The sequence below is a fragment of the Canis lupus genome, chromosome 26, assembly GCF_048164855.1.
Source record: "Canis lupus baileyi chromosome 26, mCanLup2.hap1, whole genome shotgun sequence".
Classification (NCBI taxonomy): domain Eukaryota; kingdom Metazoa; phylum Chordata; class Mammalia; order Carnivora; family Canidae; genus Canis; species Canis lupus.
In genome coordinates, this window is record NC_132863.1 from 31,511,954 (window position 1) to 31,531,270 (window position 19,317).

The 19,317-nt window shown below is 41.3% G+C and overlaps 1 protein-coding gene across 5 annotated transcripts in view; it reads right to left on the reverse strand.

The window, feature by feature from the left end:
• The window catches only part of CHD6 (chromodomain helicase DNA binding protein 6), a 203,431-nt gene that overhangs the window by 59,215 nt on the left and 124,899 nt on the right, over window positions 1–19,317 (reverse strand). For all 5 annotated transcript variants that reach the window (XM_072801046.1, XM_072801048.1, XM_072801047.1 and 2 more), the window contains one exon: window positions 14,154–14,349. In XM_072801046.1, coding sequence (XP_072657147.1) covers window positions 14,154–14,349 — 196 coding nt within the window. The remainder of the gene's footprint in view (window positions 1–14,153; window positions 14,350–19,317) is intronic.

Here is a 19,317-nt window from a genome sequence, read left to right on the forward strand (position 1 = left end):
ATGCCACTCAATGCAACTTTTTTTGTTGGAGAGACCAGGTTTCTGTCCTCTAGTTTCTCATAATCCACACTGCCATCAGCATTCTGGCTATGTCATTGAACAAGTTCCTCTGTTCCCTGTATTTCCTCTAAACTGGGAGCTGTATCTTGAGACTTGATCAGGTTAAGATTTGATTTTTGGCAAGTGTGTTTCTTGGTGGTTTTTGAATTTCCATCAGGAGGCACATGATGTCTGGTTATCTTTCTTCAGAGTGATAATCATTTGCTAGATCCACTATTTCATTAGAGGTTACAATTCCTCACCAATTTTTTGGTTACTCTGATGCTCAATTCCTGTAGAAAACACAAGCTAAATGCTTGATTCTTTCTTTTTTTTTTTTTTATCTTTAAAATGTTTATTTATGGGATGCCTGGGTGGCTCAGTGGTTAAGCATCTGCCTTTAGCTCAGGGCGTGATCCTGGAGACCCAGGATCGAGTCCCACATTGGGCTTCTTGCATGGATCCTGCTTCTCTCCCTCTGCCTCTGCTAATGTCTCTGCCTCTCTTTCTTGTGTGTGTCTCACGAATAAATAAATAAAATATTTTTTTAAATAAATAAAATCTTAAAAAAAAATAAATGTTTATTTATTTATTTTAGAGACCGAGTGAGAGAGTACACAAGCAGAGAAAGGGGCAGAGGGAGAGAATATCTAACCAGACTCCTACTGAGTGCAGAGCCCAGCATGGGGCTCAATCCTTCCTATGAGCCATGAGATCAAGACCTAAGCTGAAATCATGAGCAGGATGCATAACTGACTAAGCCACCCAGGGGCCCTTTCTTTCTCTTTATTTAACCAGTTTCCAAAATAACATCCTCCAAGTGACCAATGAAGAGTTTTCTTTTTACTTTTTAAAGAACACAATGAGGTTATGCATTTAAATGTATGTGCTATGTTTTATCCCACTGCTGTTGTTCTTTTTCCTTTGGGAAATTTCACGTTGGCTCCTGAATTCTTTTGACATGATCCAGTCAAATTCAGAAAGGAACAAGATGAGAATAAACTCTGGTGTTCAAATGGATTTGGAAATATCTGTATGAACTCATGGTTACAGGGGGTCTGAGTACACATATACATACACAGAAAGAAAAGAGATACAGATATGTCTGTCTTTATGTTTGCATCCTGGTATGATATGTTCCACGTTCCTACTGTCTATTTCCTGCCCTGACCTGGATGCAGTCATTTTATTTCCTGGGAGTCCTTTTTCTTTCAGTAGGAGTATGGATGCTTTAGGGGTGCTCGTTGCTATTAGGTAGGTCATTGTTTCTAGGTCTACTTAGAAGTGTGTGTGTGTACGGTATATTCAACCACGTACATATAAAGGACAAAGCATATACCGGACAAAATACATCATGAGATCATACTATTATTTGTAATTCAAACTTAAAAGTACAGCATTTTAACTTTACCAACCACACATCTGTATCTTTCTAAGCATGTCGAAAAGCTGAATTCTCAACCACACCAATATCATTATTCATTTGATTTATCCCCCAATTTATGTAATAGCCTGAGAAAAACTGTATCATTATAATCTTTTCAGAACATAATTACTAAAAACTGCAAGATTTTTGTTTTCCTCCTCTCAGGGTTTATATTCCACTAAGTATGTACACTCAAATCATACTGTTTTAAATACACAGCAGCAGGTAGGTTTCTTTTTCTTTCCCAGTGGTAAGCTTAGGAATTCTGAAATTACTTTCTATGTAATATAGAACTGAAGAAATGGGTAAATATACTGAGGAAAACAGGAGTTAGGGATTTCACTGTTGAAGAAGTAAGTTACAAATATATAAAGAAAAAAAACTAGAATAACTGTATGGTATTAGAATGGATTTGCAGGTTCCAGTATGAACTCATGGTTAGGTTATGTGCTTATGTGTATATAAACATACACATATATACAGGTATAGAAATAGATACAGATATATGTGTATTTTTGTTTACTACATGTGTCCATATACACATATGAATGCATATTATGCATCTATGTGCATCTATATTCTCTGCATGTATGTATTCTAGGTATGTCCACTGAACAGGCATATAGAAGCAATGGCATCGCAGTAGCAAAGGCTGTAACTCACTCTCAGATCTTAGTTTCTAAATATATTTTCCACTAAGATAAAACCAAGACATGGTAGAGAAATAGTTAATCCCAGGCCTGAAGGCAGAAAAAGTACAGGGTGAGCACCAAACATATTATTGTGTCAGAATGTAAGGAAGAGCACAAAGAAATATGGAGACATACCCAAATAACACTTCCAACTTGCAGAGGTTTACCACTGGCTATGTCCAGGATGCTACAAATAGCAAAATAAATACAGTAGTAGAATATAACCCACTGAACGCAAAAAAAGAACTCATGAGTACATAATGACATAAATAAATGGGAGAAAAAGGAACACTCTTTCTTATAGTAGAGTGTGACTAACAGAGTTTGAGTAACAAAGCTTAGAAAATCACCCCTTGCCAACCATCACAGTGCTGACTGATTCAGGTAAATTAATCAATGGAAACTAAAACCAGTGGGTGAAACTTTGATGAGGAATAGGATATTTATTTACACGGTCTCAAAGTATCTTTCCAAAACTGCTTATTAATTTTAAAGGGAAAGCAGCAACTTTATAGTGAAGACATCTGGCAGATACCCCTTAACGAAGATATCCAAGCACATATTATCACACAGATATTACGTTCCTTCTGATGTGATATACTGAGAAGGACATATCACTTCAGTGGTATTACTAAGCCTGAATCCAATCCTGAGGAAATACAAACACAAATTGAGGGATAATCTGTATAAGAACTGGCCCGCAGTCCTTAAAAACATAAGGTTATAAAAGAAAAAGAAAGAGGAACTCTTCCAACTCTAGGAGACTAAAGAGATATGGTCAGTAAGGTGATGGGTGCTCCTGAACTGGATGGATCTCAGACCAGGGGTAGAGTGGCCATAAAAGGACACTGAAATAAAAGCTAAATCTGAATACAGACTGTGGATTGAAGGCCGTTTTCTTATCTCCTGATTCTGAGAACTAAACTGTGGTTATAGAAGAGAATGTCCTTGCACTGAGGAACTACACACTGAAGTGCTGGGGGCAACTTATTCTGAATGGTTCAGACAAAAAATGGTGTGTGCACACATGTGTTTAAGTCTATGTATATACTCAGAGAGGTAGGGGAGCTAGAAGGTAAAATGATAAAGTAAATGGGGGCAAAATGTAAAGAGTTGGTGAATCTTGGGGAGCCTGGGTGACAGTTGGTTAAGCATGTGCCTTTGGCTCAGGTCATGATCATGATCATCGGGTCCTGGGATTGAGCCCCAAATCAGGCTCCCTGCTCAGTGGGGAGCCTCCCTCCTCCTCTGCCGTTCCCCCCTGCTTGTGCTCTGTGTGTCAAATAAAATTAAAAAAATAAAATAAAATAAAAGTTGGTGAATCTGGATAAAGGCTATACTGAAATTGCAAACTAAAATTATATCAAAATGAAAATGTCAAAAATATTAAATACAAACATTTGAAATAATTTCTCTCTTGGGGTTACACTATCCACTTGATATATGGCTATATTTAATGGTTTTATTTTGCTTCTGCATTTTAGGGATTGACTACCAATGACCCCTGGCCCCACATTAACTTAATCACAATGAAGGGAGTTAAGAAAGAAGAAAACCAAACCAAGTAACTTTGGACAATGGTATTTTGATTATATACCGAAAGACTAATGACAAACAAAAAACCAACCCACTACTACAGTTCAATATTATATGCTGGTAAATTTGTTTCACAGAATATGGGTTAGGAATTCTGCAACTACTTTATGTACATACTAGGATTGAACATACGAGTAAATATACTGTGTTATCATAAAACTTCTCACAGCCAGAGAAAGGAGTTAAAAAGAAGGAAGAGGGGAAGGCCGGAGTGAATCCTATGTTGTTGGATTGGAATCAGGAACTCACTGTGGGTGGACAGTATGGGAAAGTACAGATGTGTGGTTTGAGTGCTTGTGTCAATATACATGCATACATATGTTTCCTAGTTCTGTCTGCTTAGAGAGTCTAGAAGCAATAATACTCTAGAAGCATTGGGCACTCCTAGTAGCCAGATCTTGGTGGCTAAGTGCCATTCTTTTTTTTTTTAAAGATTTATTTATTTGAGAGAGATAGAGAGACAGAGAGAGTGAGCAGGGGGAGGGATAAAGGAAAAGGGAGACAAGCAGACTCCGCTGAGAGGGAATCACCCATGCCCTTAGTCAAGGGCTTGATCCCAGGACCCTGAGATCATGGCCCGGGTTGGACACTTAACTAAATGGCATTCTTGAATAAAAGGAACCAGCAGGGCATATGGGTGGCTCAGTCAGTTTAAGTCATGATCCTAGAGTCCTGGGGTTGGCAACACTTTGGGCTCCCTGCTCTTTGGGGAGTTTGCTTCTCCCTCTCCCTCTGTCCTGCTCCCCCCACCTGGCTCATACTCTCTCTCTGAAATAAATACATAAAATCTTTAAAAAATAAAAAAAAAAATTAAAAAAATAAAAGGAACCAGGGATCCTTGGAGGAACTGTCAGTTCTATGGCTGTGGCAGGAAAAATGCAACATGAACCCGAACATCTTGTGGTACCAGAAAGTAAGGAAGTGATGGACATTAAGGAGGGCATGTGATGTAAGGAGCACTGGGTAACATATAAGACTGATGAATCATTGACTTCTACCTCTAAAACTAATACATTATATATTAATTGAATTAAATTAAAAAATTTATTCAACCAATAAAATATAAATAAGCAAATAAATAACCTGATGGGAGCATGTCAAAAGGACACAGGAGACAACCTGAGGGATCTCCTAATGACCAAGTATGAACAACAAAATAAATAATGAGAGTAAGAGACTATAGCCCAAAAATAAAACGAGTCTATACTGGCATAAAAAACAAATGGGGATAAAGGACAGCTATTCTTTACAGTAGAATTCCAATTAATAAGTGTGGAAGAAATGACTGAAAAAGAAAGTTATGAGGAACCAAACCCCATGGTAGTAATTGTTGAAGGCAAGAACTACTAATTGATACTAAAATTAACAGGTGAAAGTATGGTGAGAAACAGGGTATTTATAGAGTCCTAAGATATCTCTTCCCAAGATACTGATTAAGTTTAAGATAAAAATAGTTCCTTTACAGTGAAGAAACCTGGCAGACACCACCTCGACCAAGTAATCAAGGGTTAACATCACAAGAAGATGTATTAACACCATGTACCCCCAAAACGATGCAGTGAGGAAGACATAACATCACTTCTAGGATATTCTTGCCAAAAATTCGTAACCTCAAATCTGATCATGAGAAAACCTCAGGCAGACACAAACTGAGAGATTAGCTGGTCAGTATCCTTCAAAAGTGTCAAGGTCATGAAAGTCAAGGAAAGACAGGTGCTGCTGCAAATTGAAGGAGGCAAGGAATCAGGACTTGTAAAGGAAATCTGAGAACATGCATTGGATCCCTGATCAGAAAGAGAACATTTGCAGGAAATTGGAGGAATATGAATATGGTCTATAGATTGTGTCAATGTTAATGTCTTGGTTTCAATTAGACTACGGTTATATGAAATGTTAACATTAAGGAAAACTGGGTGAAGAGTCCTAGAAATCTGCACTATTCTGCAACTTTTTTAAAGTTTAAATTTTTTATAAAAGATTTTATTTATTTATTCATGACAGAGAGAGAGAGGGAGAAGCAGGCTCCACGCAGGGAATCTGACATGGGACTCGAGGATCACACCCGGATCTCCAGGATCACACCCCGGGCTGAAGGCGGCCCTAAACCACTGGGCCACCGGAGTTGCCCTAAAGTTTAAAATTATTTTAGAATAAAAAGCTTTTTAACATTCTTCTTCTTCTTTTCTTTCTTTCTTTCTTTTTTTATTTTAAGTAGGGTCCATGCCTGTGTGGAGCCCAATGCAGGGTCTGAACTCACGACTGTGAGATCAAAGACCTGAGCTGAGATCAAGAGTCAGAATGCTTATTGCTTGTTGGCCTTTTGGCTAAGATCAAGTGAAGAGTCAGAATGCTTAGCTGACTAAGCCACCCAGGCACCTCGGAGAATAAAAAGTTTTTAAAGATTAATTTTGTTTTATAATGTTATAAAATACTTAGGGCGGTTCCAAAGTCAAATATACAAAAAGGCATGTTTGAAAAAAGTAGCTTCTATCTCTGTCACTTCCATCCTGTTCCCTCGCTCCCCCTACAGGTAACAATTTAAAAATAAAGTGTTTTTTTTGTTTGTTTGTTTTATCTTTCATTTGGGGGGCAGGGCAGGAAGAAGCAAGACCCACACAGCTTTTTTAGATGAATGCTAGCATACTATGCATACTTTTTCCACCTTATCTTTTTCCCCCCACCCAACAATATACTCAAGAGATGATTCCATAGCAGTATATAGAGACATTCCTCATTCTTTTATCAAGTTGAAAATACCATGGCTTAGTCAGTCTTCTATTGCTAGACAACTCAGTTGTTGGGCCTTTGGCTATTACAGTTAGTTGCCACATCTATTTTTGGTACCTTTAGTGGCAGATCTATTGAGGAAGAAGATTTGATGGATAATCAGCAAACAAAGGAAGTGATCAAGGTAACTAATATGGTTTATGAAACCTGCATAGCATGAATAATATGTGGCCACAAGTACTGACACGGATTTTCTTTCTCTGGCTCATCTGATGTTGAAGGTAAATTATAAGAGGAGGGAATTTAGAAATGTATTGAGCAAAAGTCCAATACAGGAGAACTGCAGACACCGCTAATTACCTTCCTGGTATCCATATTTCCCTTATTCCTCAATCCCAGAACCCGGATACTTGTAGAGGGCAGCAATGTGTCCACCTGCAACCACCTCTAGCCTCCCAGGGATGACAAGGGAATACAGCCTGATTGAGGAGATGCAGAAGTCTACTGGGATATCTGGAAAAGTTCTGCTCTCCTGAAAAATGCATCATACCTTCCTTCCTTATCTTTCCTGCCTAAGGTACGAAGTATCCATCTTGGAACAAAGAGGATGTAAACCATATTCCCTGAGGATGGTGGAACAGAAAGAGAGAAGGAATCTGGGACTCAGAGGACACTATAAAGCCACCTGACCTTGGACTACCTGTCTCCAGGATTCTTGTTAATGGAGAAAAACCAACCTGTCTCAGGATGGGGGTGGTGGGGGTGGGGTGGCGGCAGGGCATGGGGCATGGTCACAAGCAGCTAAATGACACCAGAAGATAGCTACATGCTCTCCCAAGATGGTTTACCTGAAAGACAACAGGATGAAGTCCTGTCACATGTAAGATACTCATCCTGTTACAGTTAAATCTCAATGACAGTCCTTATTTCCCTAATGAGAACTCACACAAAACAACGTGGTAAACAGAGAAACACTCAGAACTAGGGCAGTGACTGAGATGAAGTCCAAATGTCCAAATGAAATCCTCAGCAAAGGCACAAATACAGAACCTCCAGAGTAGGCCATGAGGAGGGGGCAGGGAGCACCATGGGAAAATTCCAGAGCTCACATGCTCTCCTGCATGATATGCAGGCTCAGTTTGTTGCTTACTTTAATACATTTGAGGTGAACAAAGATAGGCCTACAAGAAACAAGTAGTGACGTTCAGAAAATTAAAAACAAACAAACAACCAGGCGCAGATCCCAATGACTACAATGGGAAGAAGTCCTGGGGAGTAGCTGAATTGAACAGTGACAGATTTCCAATTGATACCAGCCCTCGTGTCAGTTTCAGATCTAGAATTTGGCACAATCTTGTACCACATCTTTACAATTACATAAAAATTAAATAGTTGGTACAAAGAACCAAGCATAATGTTAACTTCTTTCTTGACCTATATCTACTTTTTTGAATCATTACCTAGATTTTATTTATTTTTAAAGATTTTATTTATTCATTAGAGACACAGAGACCTAGGCAGCGGGAGAAGCAGGCTCCTCGTAGGGAGCCCATTGCGGGACTCAATCCTGGAATTCCGGGATCACACCCTGAGCTGAAGGCAGAAGCTTAACTACTGAGGCACCCAGGTGTCCCCATTACCTGTATTTAAAAAGTACATTTTCTTTAATACTTTACAATGCTACTTGGTCCTCAGTGATAAGCAAAAACAAATGCCTATAGTCACAGCTGAGCCCAACCACACCTAACGCACTGGCATAGCTTCCTAGCCTATTTCTTTGCCCAAGTATTTGATTTCAGGCACAGCAATTTTACATCTCTTCTGGCACTCTAAAAAGTCTGCTTTCACAGGCCAACTACTCACGCAAAAGAGGACTTAGGGGCTCTTCCTGCAGGAGGAATCAGGGCGTACTGGACACTGCCCTCCCTTAACTATTTCCTTTGCAGGCCTGCTTTGGAATAGGAAGTTTCTGGCTCCAGATTTATTCCTTTGGAAAAGGTATCATCCCCTCTTAAAATGTAAACATTTTTGGGAAATAGCAGACACCTGCCCATTCCATTTCTACTGTGTAGCTCAGTTAGTCACCCAAACCAAAGTCCTGAGCGCTGTTGTTTCCCCAGGGCCTGGCCTGCTGTGTGGGGCTCAATCAATGTTTCAGTAAGTCAGTCAAGAGCCAGCTGAATATAGGAAGGAGAGAAAAGTTGGCAGCATGGGGAAAGGGTCCTTTGGGGGAGCCAAAAAAGAGGTGGGGAGTGAAAGAGAGCAGCAACTGGAAGGAGACACAGGAGCATACTCAAAAACTTGGCTCACTTTATTTGTGGCCGCTGCTGTACAGTAAGTGCCTTATTCCACCTGTCTCAGGAGCACCACCTGTGCTCATTCCCACCTTCTGTTCCCTTGGTCTGAAACATTCTTCCTTCTGATCACAGATTTGAGATCCTGCCCCTCACCTAGGTCTCTGCTCCAGATGTCATCTTCTTAAGAAGCCTTCCTAGATCACTCTCTAGGACAGGGCAAACTGACACCATTCTCATCCTCTGAGTCTGTTTTACTTCTCTGTAACAAGGATGCAGTCTGTACCTCATTCAGTTTCCCTTGTCACCCCACTAAAATGAAACTTTGACGAAGAGCACTAACCACTAGTCTTGCTCACTGCTGTGTCTCCAACCCTTTGAACAGTGCCTGGCACATCCCAGTATTCAGCAAATACTGAAAGAATGGACCACGTAACAGAACGTTCACAAACTCTCAACTTTCTTCCAGCAAAGAAAAGTAAAGCCAGTAGAATTTAGCCCTTTGAGTTCCAGGCCTACATACTGCTAACAGAGATGGTGCCAGCAATGTGTGGCAGTGGAGGAAGAGGCCAAGGGGACCAGAAACTCTCTCTTTTGTAATAGTGCATCAGGCCCCTAGAGCGGACCATGGAAGGGGCTCTTGTTCCTCAGGCTGGATTCCCTCTCCCTTCCCAAATGCTGTGGACAGGCAGTTGTGGCATTCCCTTGTGGCGATGCCCACTGCCAGCAGCCCTGCTCTCATGCTTTCTGAACCTTCCCTTTAGGGACCTTATCAACAAGAGCGACAAGTACCCATGCAGCTCCACCACGGTTACCCCAAGGCCTATCCAACCCTCAGGAAATCTGGTCTGAAAGAGCAAAAAGTTCCCGGAGGAGCATCTGAGGTGTCACAGGGCAATGAGAAAGCCAGGTGCTGGTGGACTCTGTGAGACCTGTGGTACCCTGCTACTTCCTCAGGCCCACCTCTGCCCTCAGAGCTAGCAGCACTGCTGACTTCCTGTAAACCAGAAGGAAAGAAACCCGCTTTTCACTGCTTGTTTTCATTCTCAGGCTACTCTGAGTACCCTTTGCCGTTTCTTCACCTCAGTGCTCCAGGAACCCTGATGTGCCAGGACTGGATCCCGGCTGTGCCTCCTGAGTGAAGGTGAGAACATGGGAATTCACACTCGATTTCCTTATATGCACTGAATCTAAACAGACATGTTCAAGGTTTGAGAGAGGATGTGCATTCACCTGATACCTCTAGGGAAGATCTGCCTGTTAAAGGGACCTCGAGTTGGTTCACCTCTGACACAGGTGCAATTCTTCAGCGCTGCTTTTTTCTCTCCTCAACTCTATGCCTGCCAGCAGTTCTCTGCGGGAAGGTTCGCCTTGGGATGAGGGTATGCAAGGACAGGAGTCTGAGGGAGCCTCATTCTGGCTACAGGTCAAGCTATATCATCTAATCCACCTATACAATTTACTAAAGCTCATCTTCTTTTCCCCCCTCAGATTTTATTTATTATGAGAGAGAGAAAGAGAGAATCTCAAGCAGACTCTGTACTGAGCACAGAGCCTGATGCAGGGCTCAATCTTACCACACTGAGATCAGGACCTGAGCTGAAATCAAGAGTTAGATGTTTAACTGACTGAGCTACCCAGGCACCCTGAAAGCTCACCTTTTGATCCGCCATAGTACTTCTGTGTCTATTCCTTAATTGGTTAAGATCTAGGCCTGTGGGAAGATAGAATGTACTGAACTCCTCAGGCTCTAGTAAGACCAGAGGAAACAGCATATGACACTTGATGTCATTTGTTTCATGAAGACCTAGATTTAAAAAAAACATCTCTAGCAATTCCTAAGCCTAATTTTACCCCTAAAGCACAGAAAACCCCACCAATGTGATCAGAAGAAAAAGATGAATGAGTGTTTAATAATAATAATGAAAAAGCACCAGAAAAGGTAACAGTGCTCCTTGACTTTTAGCTGACTTCTCAGAGAAAGGAGCTATGTTCTCCAGCTACAGAAGCTGGTTTGTCCACAGACCTGCCTCAGGGCCTCAGGCCTCTTCTAGTCAGGTAGGCTTCCCTTTCAAGGCTCTGAGAGGGTCTTCCTTCGATCAGTCAAGAAACAGTGTCCCAGCATTGGCACTGCTTTCCCATGCTAGTTTGCCTGGGGATAACCATGGACTGCACCAGATCTTTCCACATTTTACGAGACCAGAGTGAATACTCACATGTTCTATCATCTGAACTCAGACCTCTGAAGCCAGGATGAAATCCCAGTAGGGTAAGGCATAAGGCCCTGTTTATGAGATTCTCTTTTCTGTGGCCCTGACATTTGTATCAGGCAGGACACATTTCAATCCACACACAGATAAATGTTCTGTGCCAAGGCCATCTTCCAAAAGAAATACAATCATCTATCAGAGCAGGAATTGTGGTTCTTCAATAACCATAAAGAACTAGAGATGACTGAAAGCTTTCATTCATTTTACAAAAAATATGAGATTATGTACCCTTGTGTGAATGAATATGTGTAGGTCAACATGATGTAACTAGCAAGGATAGTACCAGGGAACAGACAGTCTCATTGTTTCCTACTGTTAGGCTTAGGAATGCATTGCACTGATGTTCACAGCGGAACTTAGCAGTAGTCTTGGGAACAACATGAAGGTCTCAAGGTTCCAGTACCCAGACTCTGTCCCCTACATCATATTTATGGCACATAGTACAAGGGCATGTGGAAGAGAGAGCATGTATATTGAGTGTGTACCATTCTGCAGGAAGCCTCCAGCCCCTGGGCTCCTCCCTACACCAACTAAGTACACAACCTTGCTCCATCTCTGTGGGCAACTCAGAACTAGACTTCCCTTTCACTCATGTCTTCTTCACAACCGATCCCACTCCCCACAAAGACTGCACTGATCAGGCTTCCTTGCCCTAACATCACTCTTCCCAATTTTTTAATTTCTACCCAGTCTGGCCAATATTTTAAAAATATAGGACAGTTCCCTCTAAGTACAAAACTTTTACAACAACAACAACAATAGAGCAGACAGCAGTAGGACCAGACCAGAAGATTCGGTGGCCAGTCTGGGAGCCCAAGAGTTGAGGAATTCTAACTCTAACTTGCACCTGGGGCTGCTGTCACCACTGACACCCTCACTCATTTACCTTCTGCCACATTCTTGGTTCAAGGTCCCACCCTGGATGGCCCGGAGTGCTGGTGGTCTGTTTCTCCACTGAGACTGAGCATTAGATTAAGTTCAGAAATTGACCCAGCAGACTAAAAGCCTCACGTGATCCAATTTCCATCTGACTTTGCTGCTATTCCTTTTATTCATCTCTTGCCAGCTCCCCAGCAGTAGATATTAAAAACAGCTTTTCCAAAGCCTCTCCCTTCTCCTGAGACCCCAATTCTGGACAGCCCCACCCACCCCCTCTGGCTGCTAGGCATACAAATCGATCACCTCAGATGACTTCATCTTCCCTACCAGGCTCCACCACTCTCATTCTTGCTAGTTCCAGCTCTTGGCATTGGCACCTATTTGCAATTGGTAATGTCCAGGATTTCACCTAGATGAAGCATGGCATCCCCAAATCCTTGCCTTGACCATGACCTGCCTCCAAATGCCAGCCCCATGCTTCCAATCCCCTCACCCTGGAAATTCCCCCAGACATGCCTAGCTATCATGCCCTCAAATTACCCACCCAATTTCAGCTTCTCATACCATCATTCTCCCAGGTAACAAGGCTCAGTCAGGTGAGCACTGCAAAGGAGCAGAGAACTTTACAGGTGGCAAGGACTTAAGGGTTCATCTGTATCAGAGTCAGCAAACTTCTATTATAATAGTAAATATGGTCTCTGTTGTGATACTCAACTATGCCACTGTAACATGGCAGCACTAGAGGTAATATGTATACAATGGGTATGACTGTATTCCAATAAAACTACTTCAAGCCAGACAACCAATAGGCAATAACTTCCCACCACCTGATCTATATCACTATCCTAATTAGGTTCTCGCTAGTTACCTAATCAAATATTAGTTTTTGCTTATTTTTATGTCAGTATCAAGTACATTATTCTTTTAAAAAGTGGTTATTCATTATATGTAGCAACTCACCTTTGATCCAAATATCCCTTCACCAGTAGAAAGGCCTGATGGGGAACTAGTCGTGTCCACTGGTTTTCTCTGAAGCTGTACATTGAACACAGTGCCACACAGTTTGTTTTACAAATGATTTTTTCCCCTGAACTTTAGTCAATTGTCACCAATTTAATAATTTAGAGTGCCATTTTTCCAACTAGTAGACTGTTTTCTTCAAACAAAATCTTATTTGGAAACTCATTAAATGAAAAAGGCAAAGCAGAATGTGTGAAGCAGTAGATCAGGCAGCAGCCCAAAAGCCCCCCAGCTGAGCTCCTTTTCTGGTATCCCTTACAGTGTCCCTTGAGGGGATATCCTTCAATTTTGTGACACAGAAGCCTCTAAACTTCTTTTATCAATCATCTGTATCATGAAAAAGGTTTTGAGCCACTACCACCTTCCCCACTGCATACTCACAATCCTAGTATTAACAAATATCCCATGATACAATATATGATTAGGGTGAAGTTTATCATTTGTGAAAATGGATGTAAATCTAGAAATGGGATTCTTGACACGTCAGATCTTTTCTGGCTGACACACTGTCCAATGTGGCCAGAATGTCATTTTTTTTACTTTCAAACAGGGCAGATGAAGGACTCTGACCCAAAGAACTGTTAGCTCTGTCATTTTCCTGTTTATTTATGCTTATTTTTTAAAACTGTATTAACTCTAATCTTTATGATAATCTTTTAAAGCCACCAATTATTTAATTTTTTAGTTAAAACTAAAAAAAATGTCTGCAAATTCACTCAATTGAGCACATATAAACTCTAATATGCAGTACTAAGTTGACAGCAAATGAACTAGGGAGTGCCTATCACCTGGCCACACAATGGAATTCTGGGTTACCTGTCTCCTTTACTGTACAGGACATATGACCATCTAAGAAACCAACCAGTGAAAATGCCTGAATCACTCTATATTATCAAAAACTAGAGAACTAGTTAAGCTTAATATTTTTCTTTATGTCAGATAATAAAAATAAACAGTAGTTCTATATTTGGAGGCCACCACTGGGAAAAACCATTCGGTTTAAAGCAAAAAGAAAGAACCACTCCCTGATTAGTGGGAAAGGTCGACATTGACTTTTTATTCCGTTCACCCCTGCCCGAGGCCCTAAGCCTGCTGTCCAGCTGATACCACAGCATGAACACAGCAGACACTCTACAGCAAGCCGGGCCCCATCATGATGTTCTTAGATGCAGGGGCAGCTAAGGCAAACAGCAATCATCCTAGTGGTTACCTGCAAGTCATTTTGTGGGTTCCAGTCTGAATCAAATATGATGCAGGTATCGGCGGCTGTGAGATTGATGCCCAGGCCTCCCGCTCTGGTGCACAGAAGAAAGACAAAGCGGTCTGAGTCTGGCTTACAGAACCGGTCGATGGCTGCCTGGCGCAGGTTTCCCCGTACTCGCCCATCAATTCGCTCATAGGTGTATCTGAGGGGACCCAAATGAACGAAAGCCCAGGTGTTAATCATACTTCAATGAAGAACAGCAAACAACGCAGGAAGCTGTTGACCCACGGCCTTAAATCCCTCACTTCTAAATGTAGACCAAATGAGAGTAGTCTGCAAGGAATCCCTCCCGCCCACATAGGCAGCAGGGCAGACGCCAGAGACTGCGCTGCAAAACGTACCCCCCCAAAACAGGCAAACAAAAACCAAACCAAAACAAAAATATCAGCCACAAACTAAGGTCTAGAAGAACTGTAAACATAAAATAACAACCCCCACAGCCTGAACAACTTATTCTCCAGTATTTCCCAGTTTTTATTTGCACTGAATCTACTAAGAAGACCAGGAAAAACACATAAAAGCCTCAACTGTCTACTTTATGTAGTGCTCTTAATAAGGAATCAAAGTTCAAATCAGTGTGTAGCTGCTTTGGGGTAACTTGAGAATGGTAAGCAGACTGTACCAACAGGCAGTCCTTGTGCATCTGGGCTGGTCATCTTCAGCCCGTCAGTTCTCCTGGGCAGCACACTTCCACACATATCCACAAGAAGGATATGAGCTGTGTTGGGGGCAGGGGATGACAACTGAGGACTTCTTAGAGGGAGAGAAAATAAGGAAGTACAGCTGGCTATCATTAAGAAGGCAAACACCTGTGTGGAAACAGGGGCGGAAAGCATAATGGGGAAGAGGATAAAAGGAAGGAGAACAAAACTGAAACTGCTATGGGAGTGTGTTACTATCTGTCCATCCAATTTAAATACACAGAAGGCATCTTCGTGATGGAATCATGTGATTAATACAGAATCAATAAAGTAGCAATATGGACAGCTGCTGATACCTTACTCTTTTCTTACGTACCCTGATGATGAATAAATTCACAAGGGGATGTTACCCAAGGCCCAATCCTGAACAACAAGCAGAAACTGGCTGGTAAAGCAGAACGAAAAGGAAAATAACAAAAGGACTAAGTCACCCTGCACCTAAAGAACATGAATCCTAACAAAAACCTTATCGGTAGCCCACAGTTTGGGAAATCAGATTTCTAAAACATCAGATGAATAACCAGTAAGAGAATAAGGATAGACACTCTAGGGTAGACAACTCTGTGTGGGGATGGCTCTAGAAAACAGAGCGAGCAACATAATCCTAACTTCCTTGAGGAAAAGGAAAATCCATATAGAGAAACCAGACCAACACAGGCCTCTAAGGGACACATATGAAGCAAAGAACCAAGTCTGAAAATACGTCTTCCTTCCACAAAGCCACAGTGCATCAACACCTGGGATTACAGGTGTAGATTTCCCCTTTTTCTTCTTTTTTAATGTAATGGACGTCAGTATAATATGTGGTACTATGGTAGCAAATAAAACAGGAGGTGGTGACTTAATAAAGGTAGAGTAGGAAGAGCTTGTGTCAAGATAAAAGCAAAGGGTTGTATGTCTGGATTCTACAAAACCATAAGGCAGTTAGGTATAATGGTCATTACTATTTTTAATAGTCACAGGAATAATAACTTGATATGTACCATCCCATTTATGTCTCATGACAATCCTAAGGGCTGGTTTTATTATCATCCCCTCTGTATATCTGAGGAAACTTCAAAAACAAAAACAATGAAATTCCCCAGTCATTGAGCAGGTGAGTGAGCTGAACTGAGATCCTTTTAACTCAAAGTCCACATTCTTAACCAGTTTGCTATATGGCCTTCATAATGTATCCTACATTTCAATGCAGGAGGATGGAAAGACTGCCTGAAAAACTTAAAAGAGAAAATTAAAGGATAAAATAAGAAACACTGGTAAATTAGACCTGATAACTCTAGTGGAAATTGGCAGAAGAAACTATAGGTACTGACATGGTTTTGATACCAGTACTCAGAATTCTGGGCATATGGTTGATGCAATGGAAGAAGCACAGGATTTGGAGTCAGAAGACAAGGTTGAGATCCAATTAAACAGGAGTTGCCACCCCCTCCATCGCATGAGGACGATTAATGCTGAAGGCACCAAGGATTCCCCAGCTATCAGAGAGGAGCTAGATGCCCATGGATTGAGGGAGGCAGGGAATTAAGCACAGCTTTAAGGACAAGGAGAAACCAATAAATAGCAATGCTATAACTCAACCACCACCCAGGGGAAAAATTCCCATACAATTATAGTGTTCTGCAAGCTATGACATAACAACAGCTTTAGAAATTGTGCAGGATGATTGGAACATTAATTCTCATTTCTATTATTCATTCAGTTTTGAGGGAGTGCTCTCAAAGAACACAAAGCTAAAAATCTATCCCATTATGTGACTTCTCTTAAACTGTTCCTCACCCACTCCCTTCTGAGCCAGATCCCTTGGCTATGCCCTTACCCCAGTATGAGAATATGGCATGAAATTAAACGGGAACAAAACCAAACTGACAGCTGGAGAGGCATCGAGGCTCGAGAACAAAGAAGATCTTGAGGGCTAGTAAGTCTGAATGAAGAAATCAGACATCAAAAAATTTTCCATAACACACATCAGTGTAGCAATTAACCCTCTGCGTCAACTGTATTTTGAACAAAGTCCCTGGGAGTTTATGCGGCTCATCAAACTGTAATTCTCAGTCACTGTCAAATTTCAACAAGAAGCAGGTGGCAGTCTGGAAAACCTGTGTGCTTTGTTTTGGGGAGGAGGGGCGGTGACGCATTTTTGGCACAACAGGAAATGCTGACCTCAGAAGGCCTGAAGGGAAATGAAAAACTTTCTCATCTCTCAGCAATAACTAGCTGGAAAACAAGGAATGAAAAAAAGAAAATCCCATTCACAATAGTTATACACATATAGAATACAGATTAGGCTCAAAGTAAGAAACATGCAGGACTTGGCAACATGACTCTAGGTGCCATGTTGGTTTGTTCACCATGCCCTAACACCTACAGAGGTTCTAACACAAGGCAGGTACCTCATAAATATTTATTGAAAACAACAGTGTATATAAAAGACCTGAATATGTGCAGAGTATCAGGTTCTTTAGTACTGAAAAGATACCAATCCTGTTCTACTAAATGTGTAAAAGCCAACCAAATCCCAGCAAATGGATAGATGTAGAAATACAAATATGCGTATGTGTGTATACACATACACATATATTTTTTTTCTGTAGTTGGGGATAACTAAATTTTTTTTTTAAATTTTTATTTATTTTATGATAGTCACACAGAGAGAGAGAGAGAGAGAGAAAGGCAGAGACATAGGCAGAGGGAGAAGCAGGCTCCATGCACCGGGAGCCCGACGTGGGATTCGATCCGGGGTCTCCAGGATCGCGCCTTGGGCCAAAGGCAGGCGCCAAACCGCTGCGCCACCCAGGGATCCCTGTAGTTGGGGATAGATGAAAAAAGAGTAACTCTGAAATTTACCTACAATAATACCTGAGTAAAGGAGTAGAAATACAAAGAATACAAAGGTAAGACACACACCCTGCATAGATAGTATCTCAGTATATTTTATGGACAATATTTTATATGACTGGAGGAAAAGATGTACTATAATGATAAAAAATTAGACACATTTGGAAGTAAATTAGATCTCCACCATTTACCAAAATTACAGAAAGACTAAAGATTTGAAATGTTAAAAAAAAAAATCAAAGAAATTCAGTTAAAGATTCTCAAGTGAGAAATAACTGAATTCAGGAGTGTTTGGGTGGCTCAGTCAGTTAATCGTCCAACTGTTGATCTCAGCTCAGGTCTTGATATCAGGGTCTTGAGTTTAAGCCTTATGTTGGGCTCCACACGCAGGGCATGGAGCCTACAAAAGAAAGAAAGAAAAAGAAAGGAAGAAAGGAAGAAAGGAAGGAAGGAAGGAAGGAAGGAAGGAAGGAAGGAAGGAAAGAAAGAAAGAAAGAAAGAAAGAAAGAAAGAAAGAAAGAAAGAAAGAGGAAAGAAAGAAAGAAAGAAAGAAAGAAAGAAAGAAAGAAAAGAAAAGAAAAGAAAAGAAAAGAAAAGAAAAGAAAAGAAAAGAAAAGAAAGAACTTAATTCAATATTGCAGAATATCCAAAGGGATCGGGCACTGGTGGCACCAGGTAATCCTGAAAATGGGGAAGCAAAGAGTCTAAAACAGAGGAACAGCTGAATATTTGTGAAAGTATCAGCCTATAGATCACCCACTCCAGCCAGAGGGTAAACAGAAGACCTGTAACTCGCTCTACCCCACAGTTAGAGGTACTATACTGATAAAAGGGAAGAGCTAGAGACTGAGAATTCCCTAGTTCTCTCCATCCCTTCACCACAATTGGCTCCCAGTACAATCAAGTTCCCATCTTATAGGCAGAAGAGAGAAGAAAGACACCTTGAAATATAGACATTGGGATGTTCCTGCTGAATGGACAGTGTTCACATATAGGAGAGCCTATGATCTGAAGCACAGAGTCTCTGCTTCTGGAATGGAGTGGGAAGGTCCTAACACATCAACCCTCCAGCAAGTAACAACCATAAAATGGACAATATACAAAAAAAAAACAAAACAAACAAAACAAAAACCCACAAGTAAACAGGAAAACCAATCAGAGGACAACTGGAAAGTTGAGGAAAGGAGGCAGATTCTGGAGAGAAACAGAAATTTGTAGTTTTGGCCAAAGGCAAAGCCACCATTATGGTGGCAGAGGAGCAAGGCAGCTACAAACTTGATAAAAAGCCACTATCTTTTGGACCAGAGGCACCAGAGGAAGGAATCTAGGGCAATGAGTACTGCCAGAGGGTGAGAAGGGATCTACTGAAAGTAGAGACACAGAGACAGTGAACCCCAAATTCTGGCTACAGACTACCAAACACTAGCTAGACTGGCTGATCTCTCCAACTTACACATACTTGAGGAGGCTTAAGGCAGCTCAGCTGAGACTGCAGCTGCTGCCAACCAGAGACACTGACAGGATATACATTCTGGGTCTCCCCTAGTGAACTGCCTCCAGATCAAACTCGC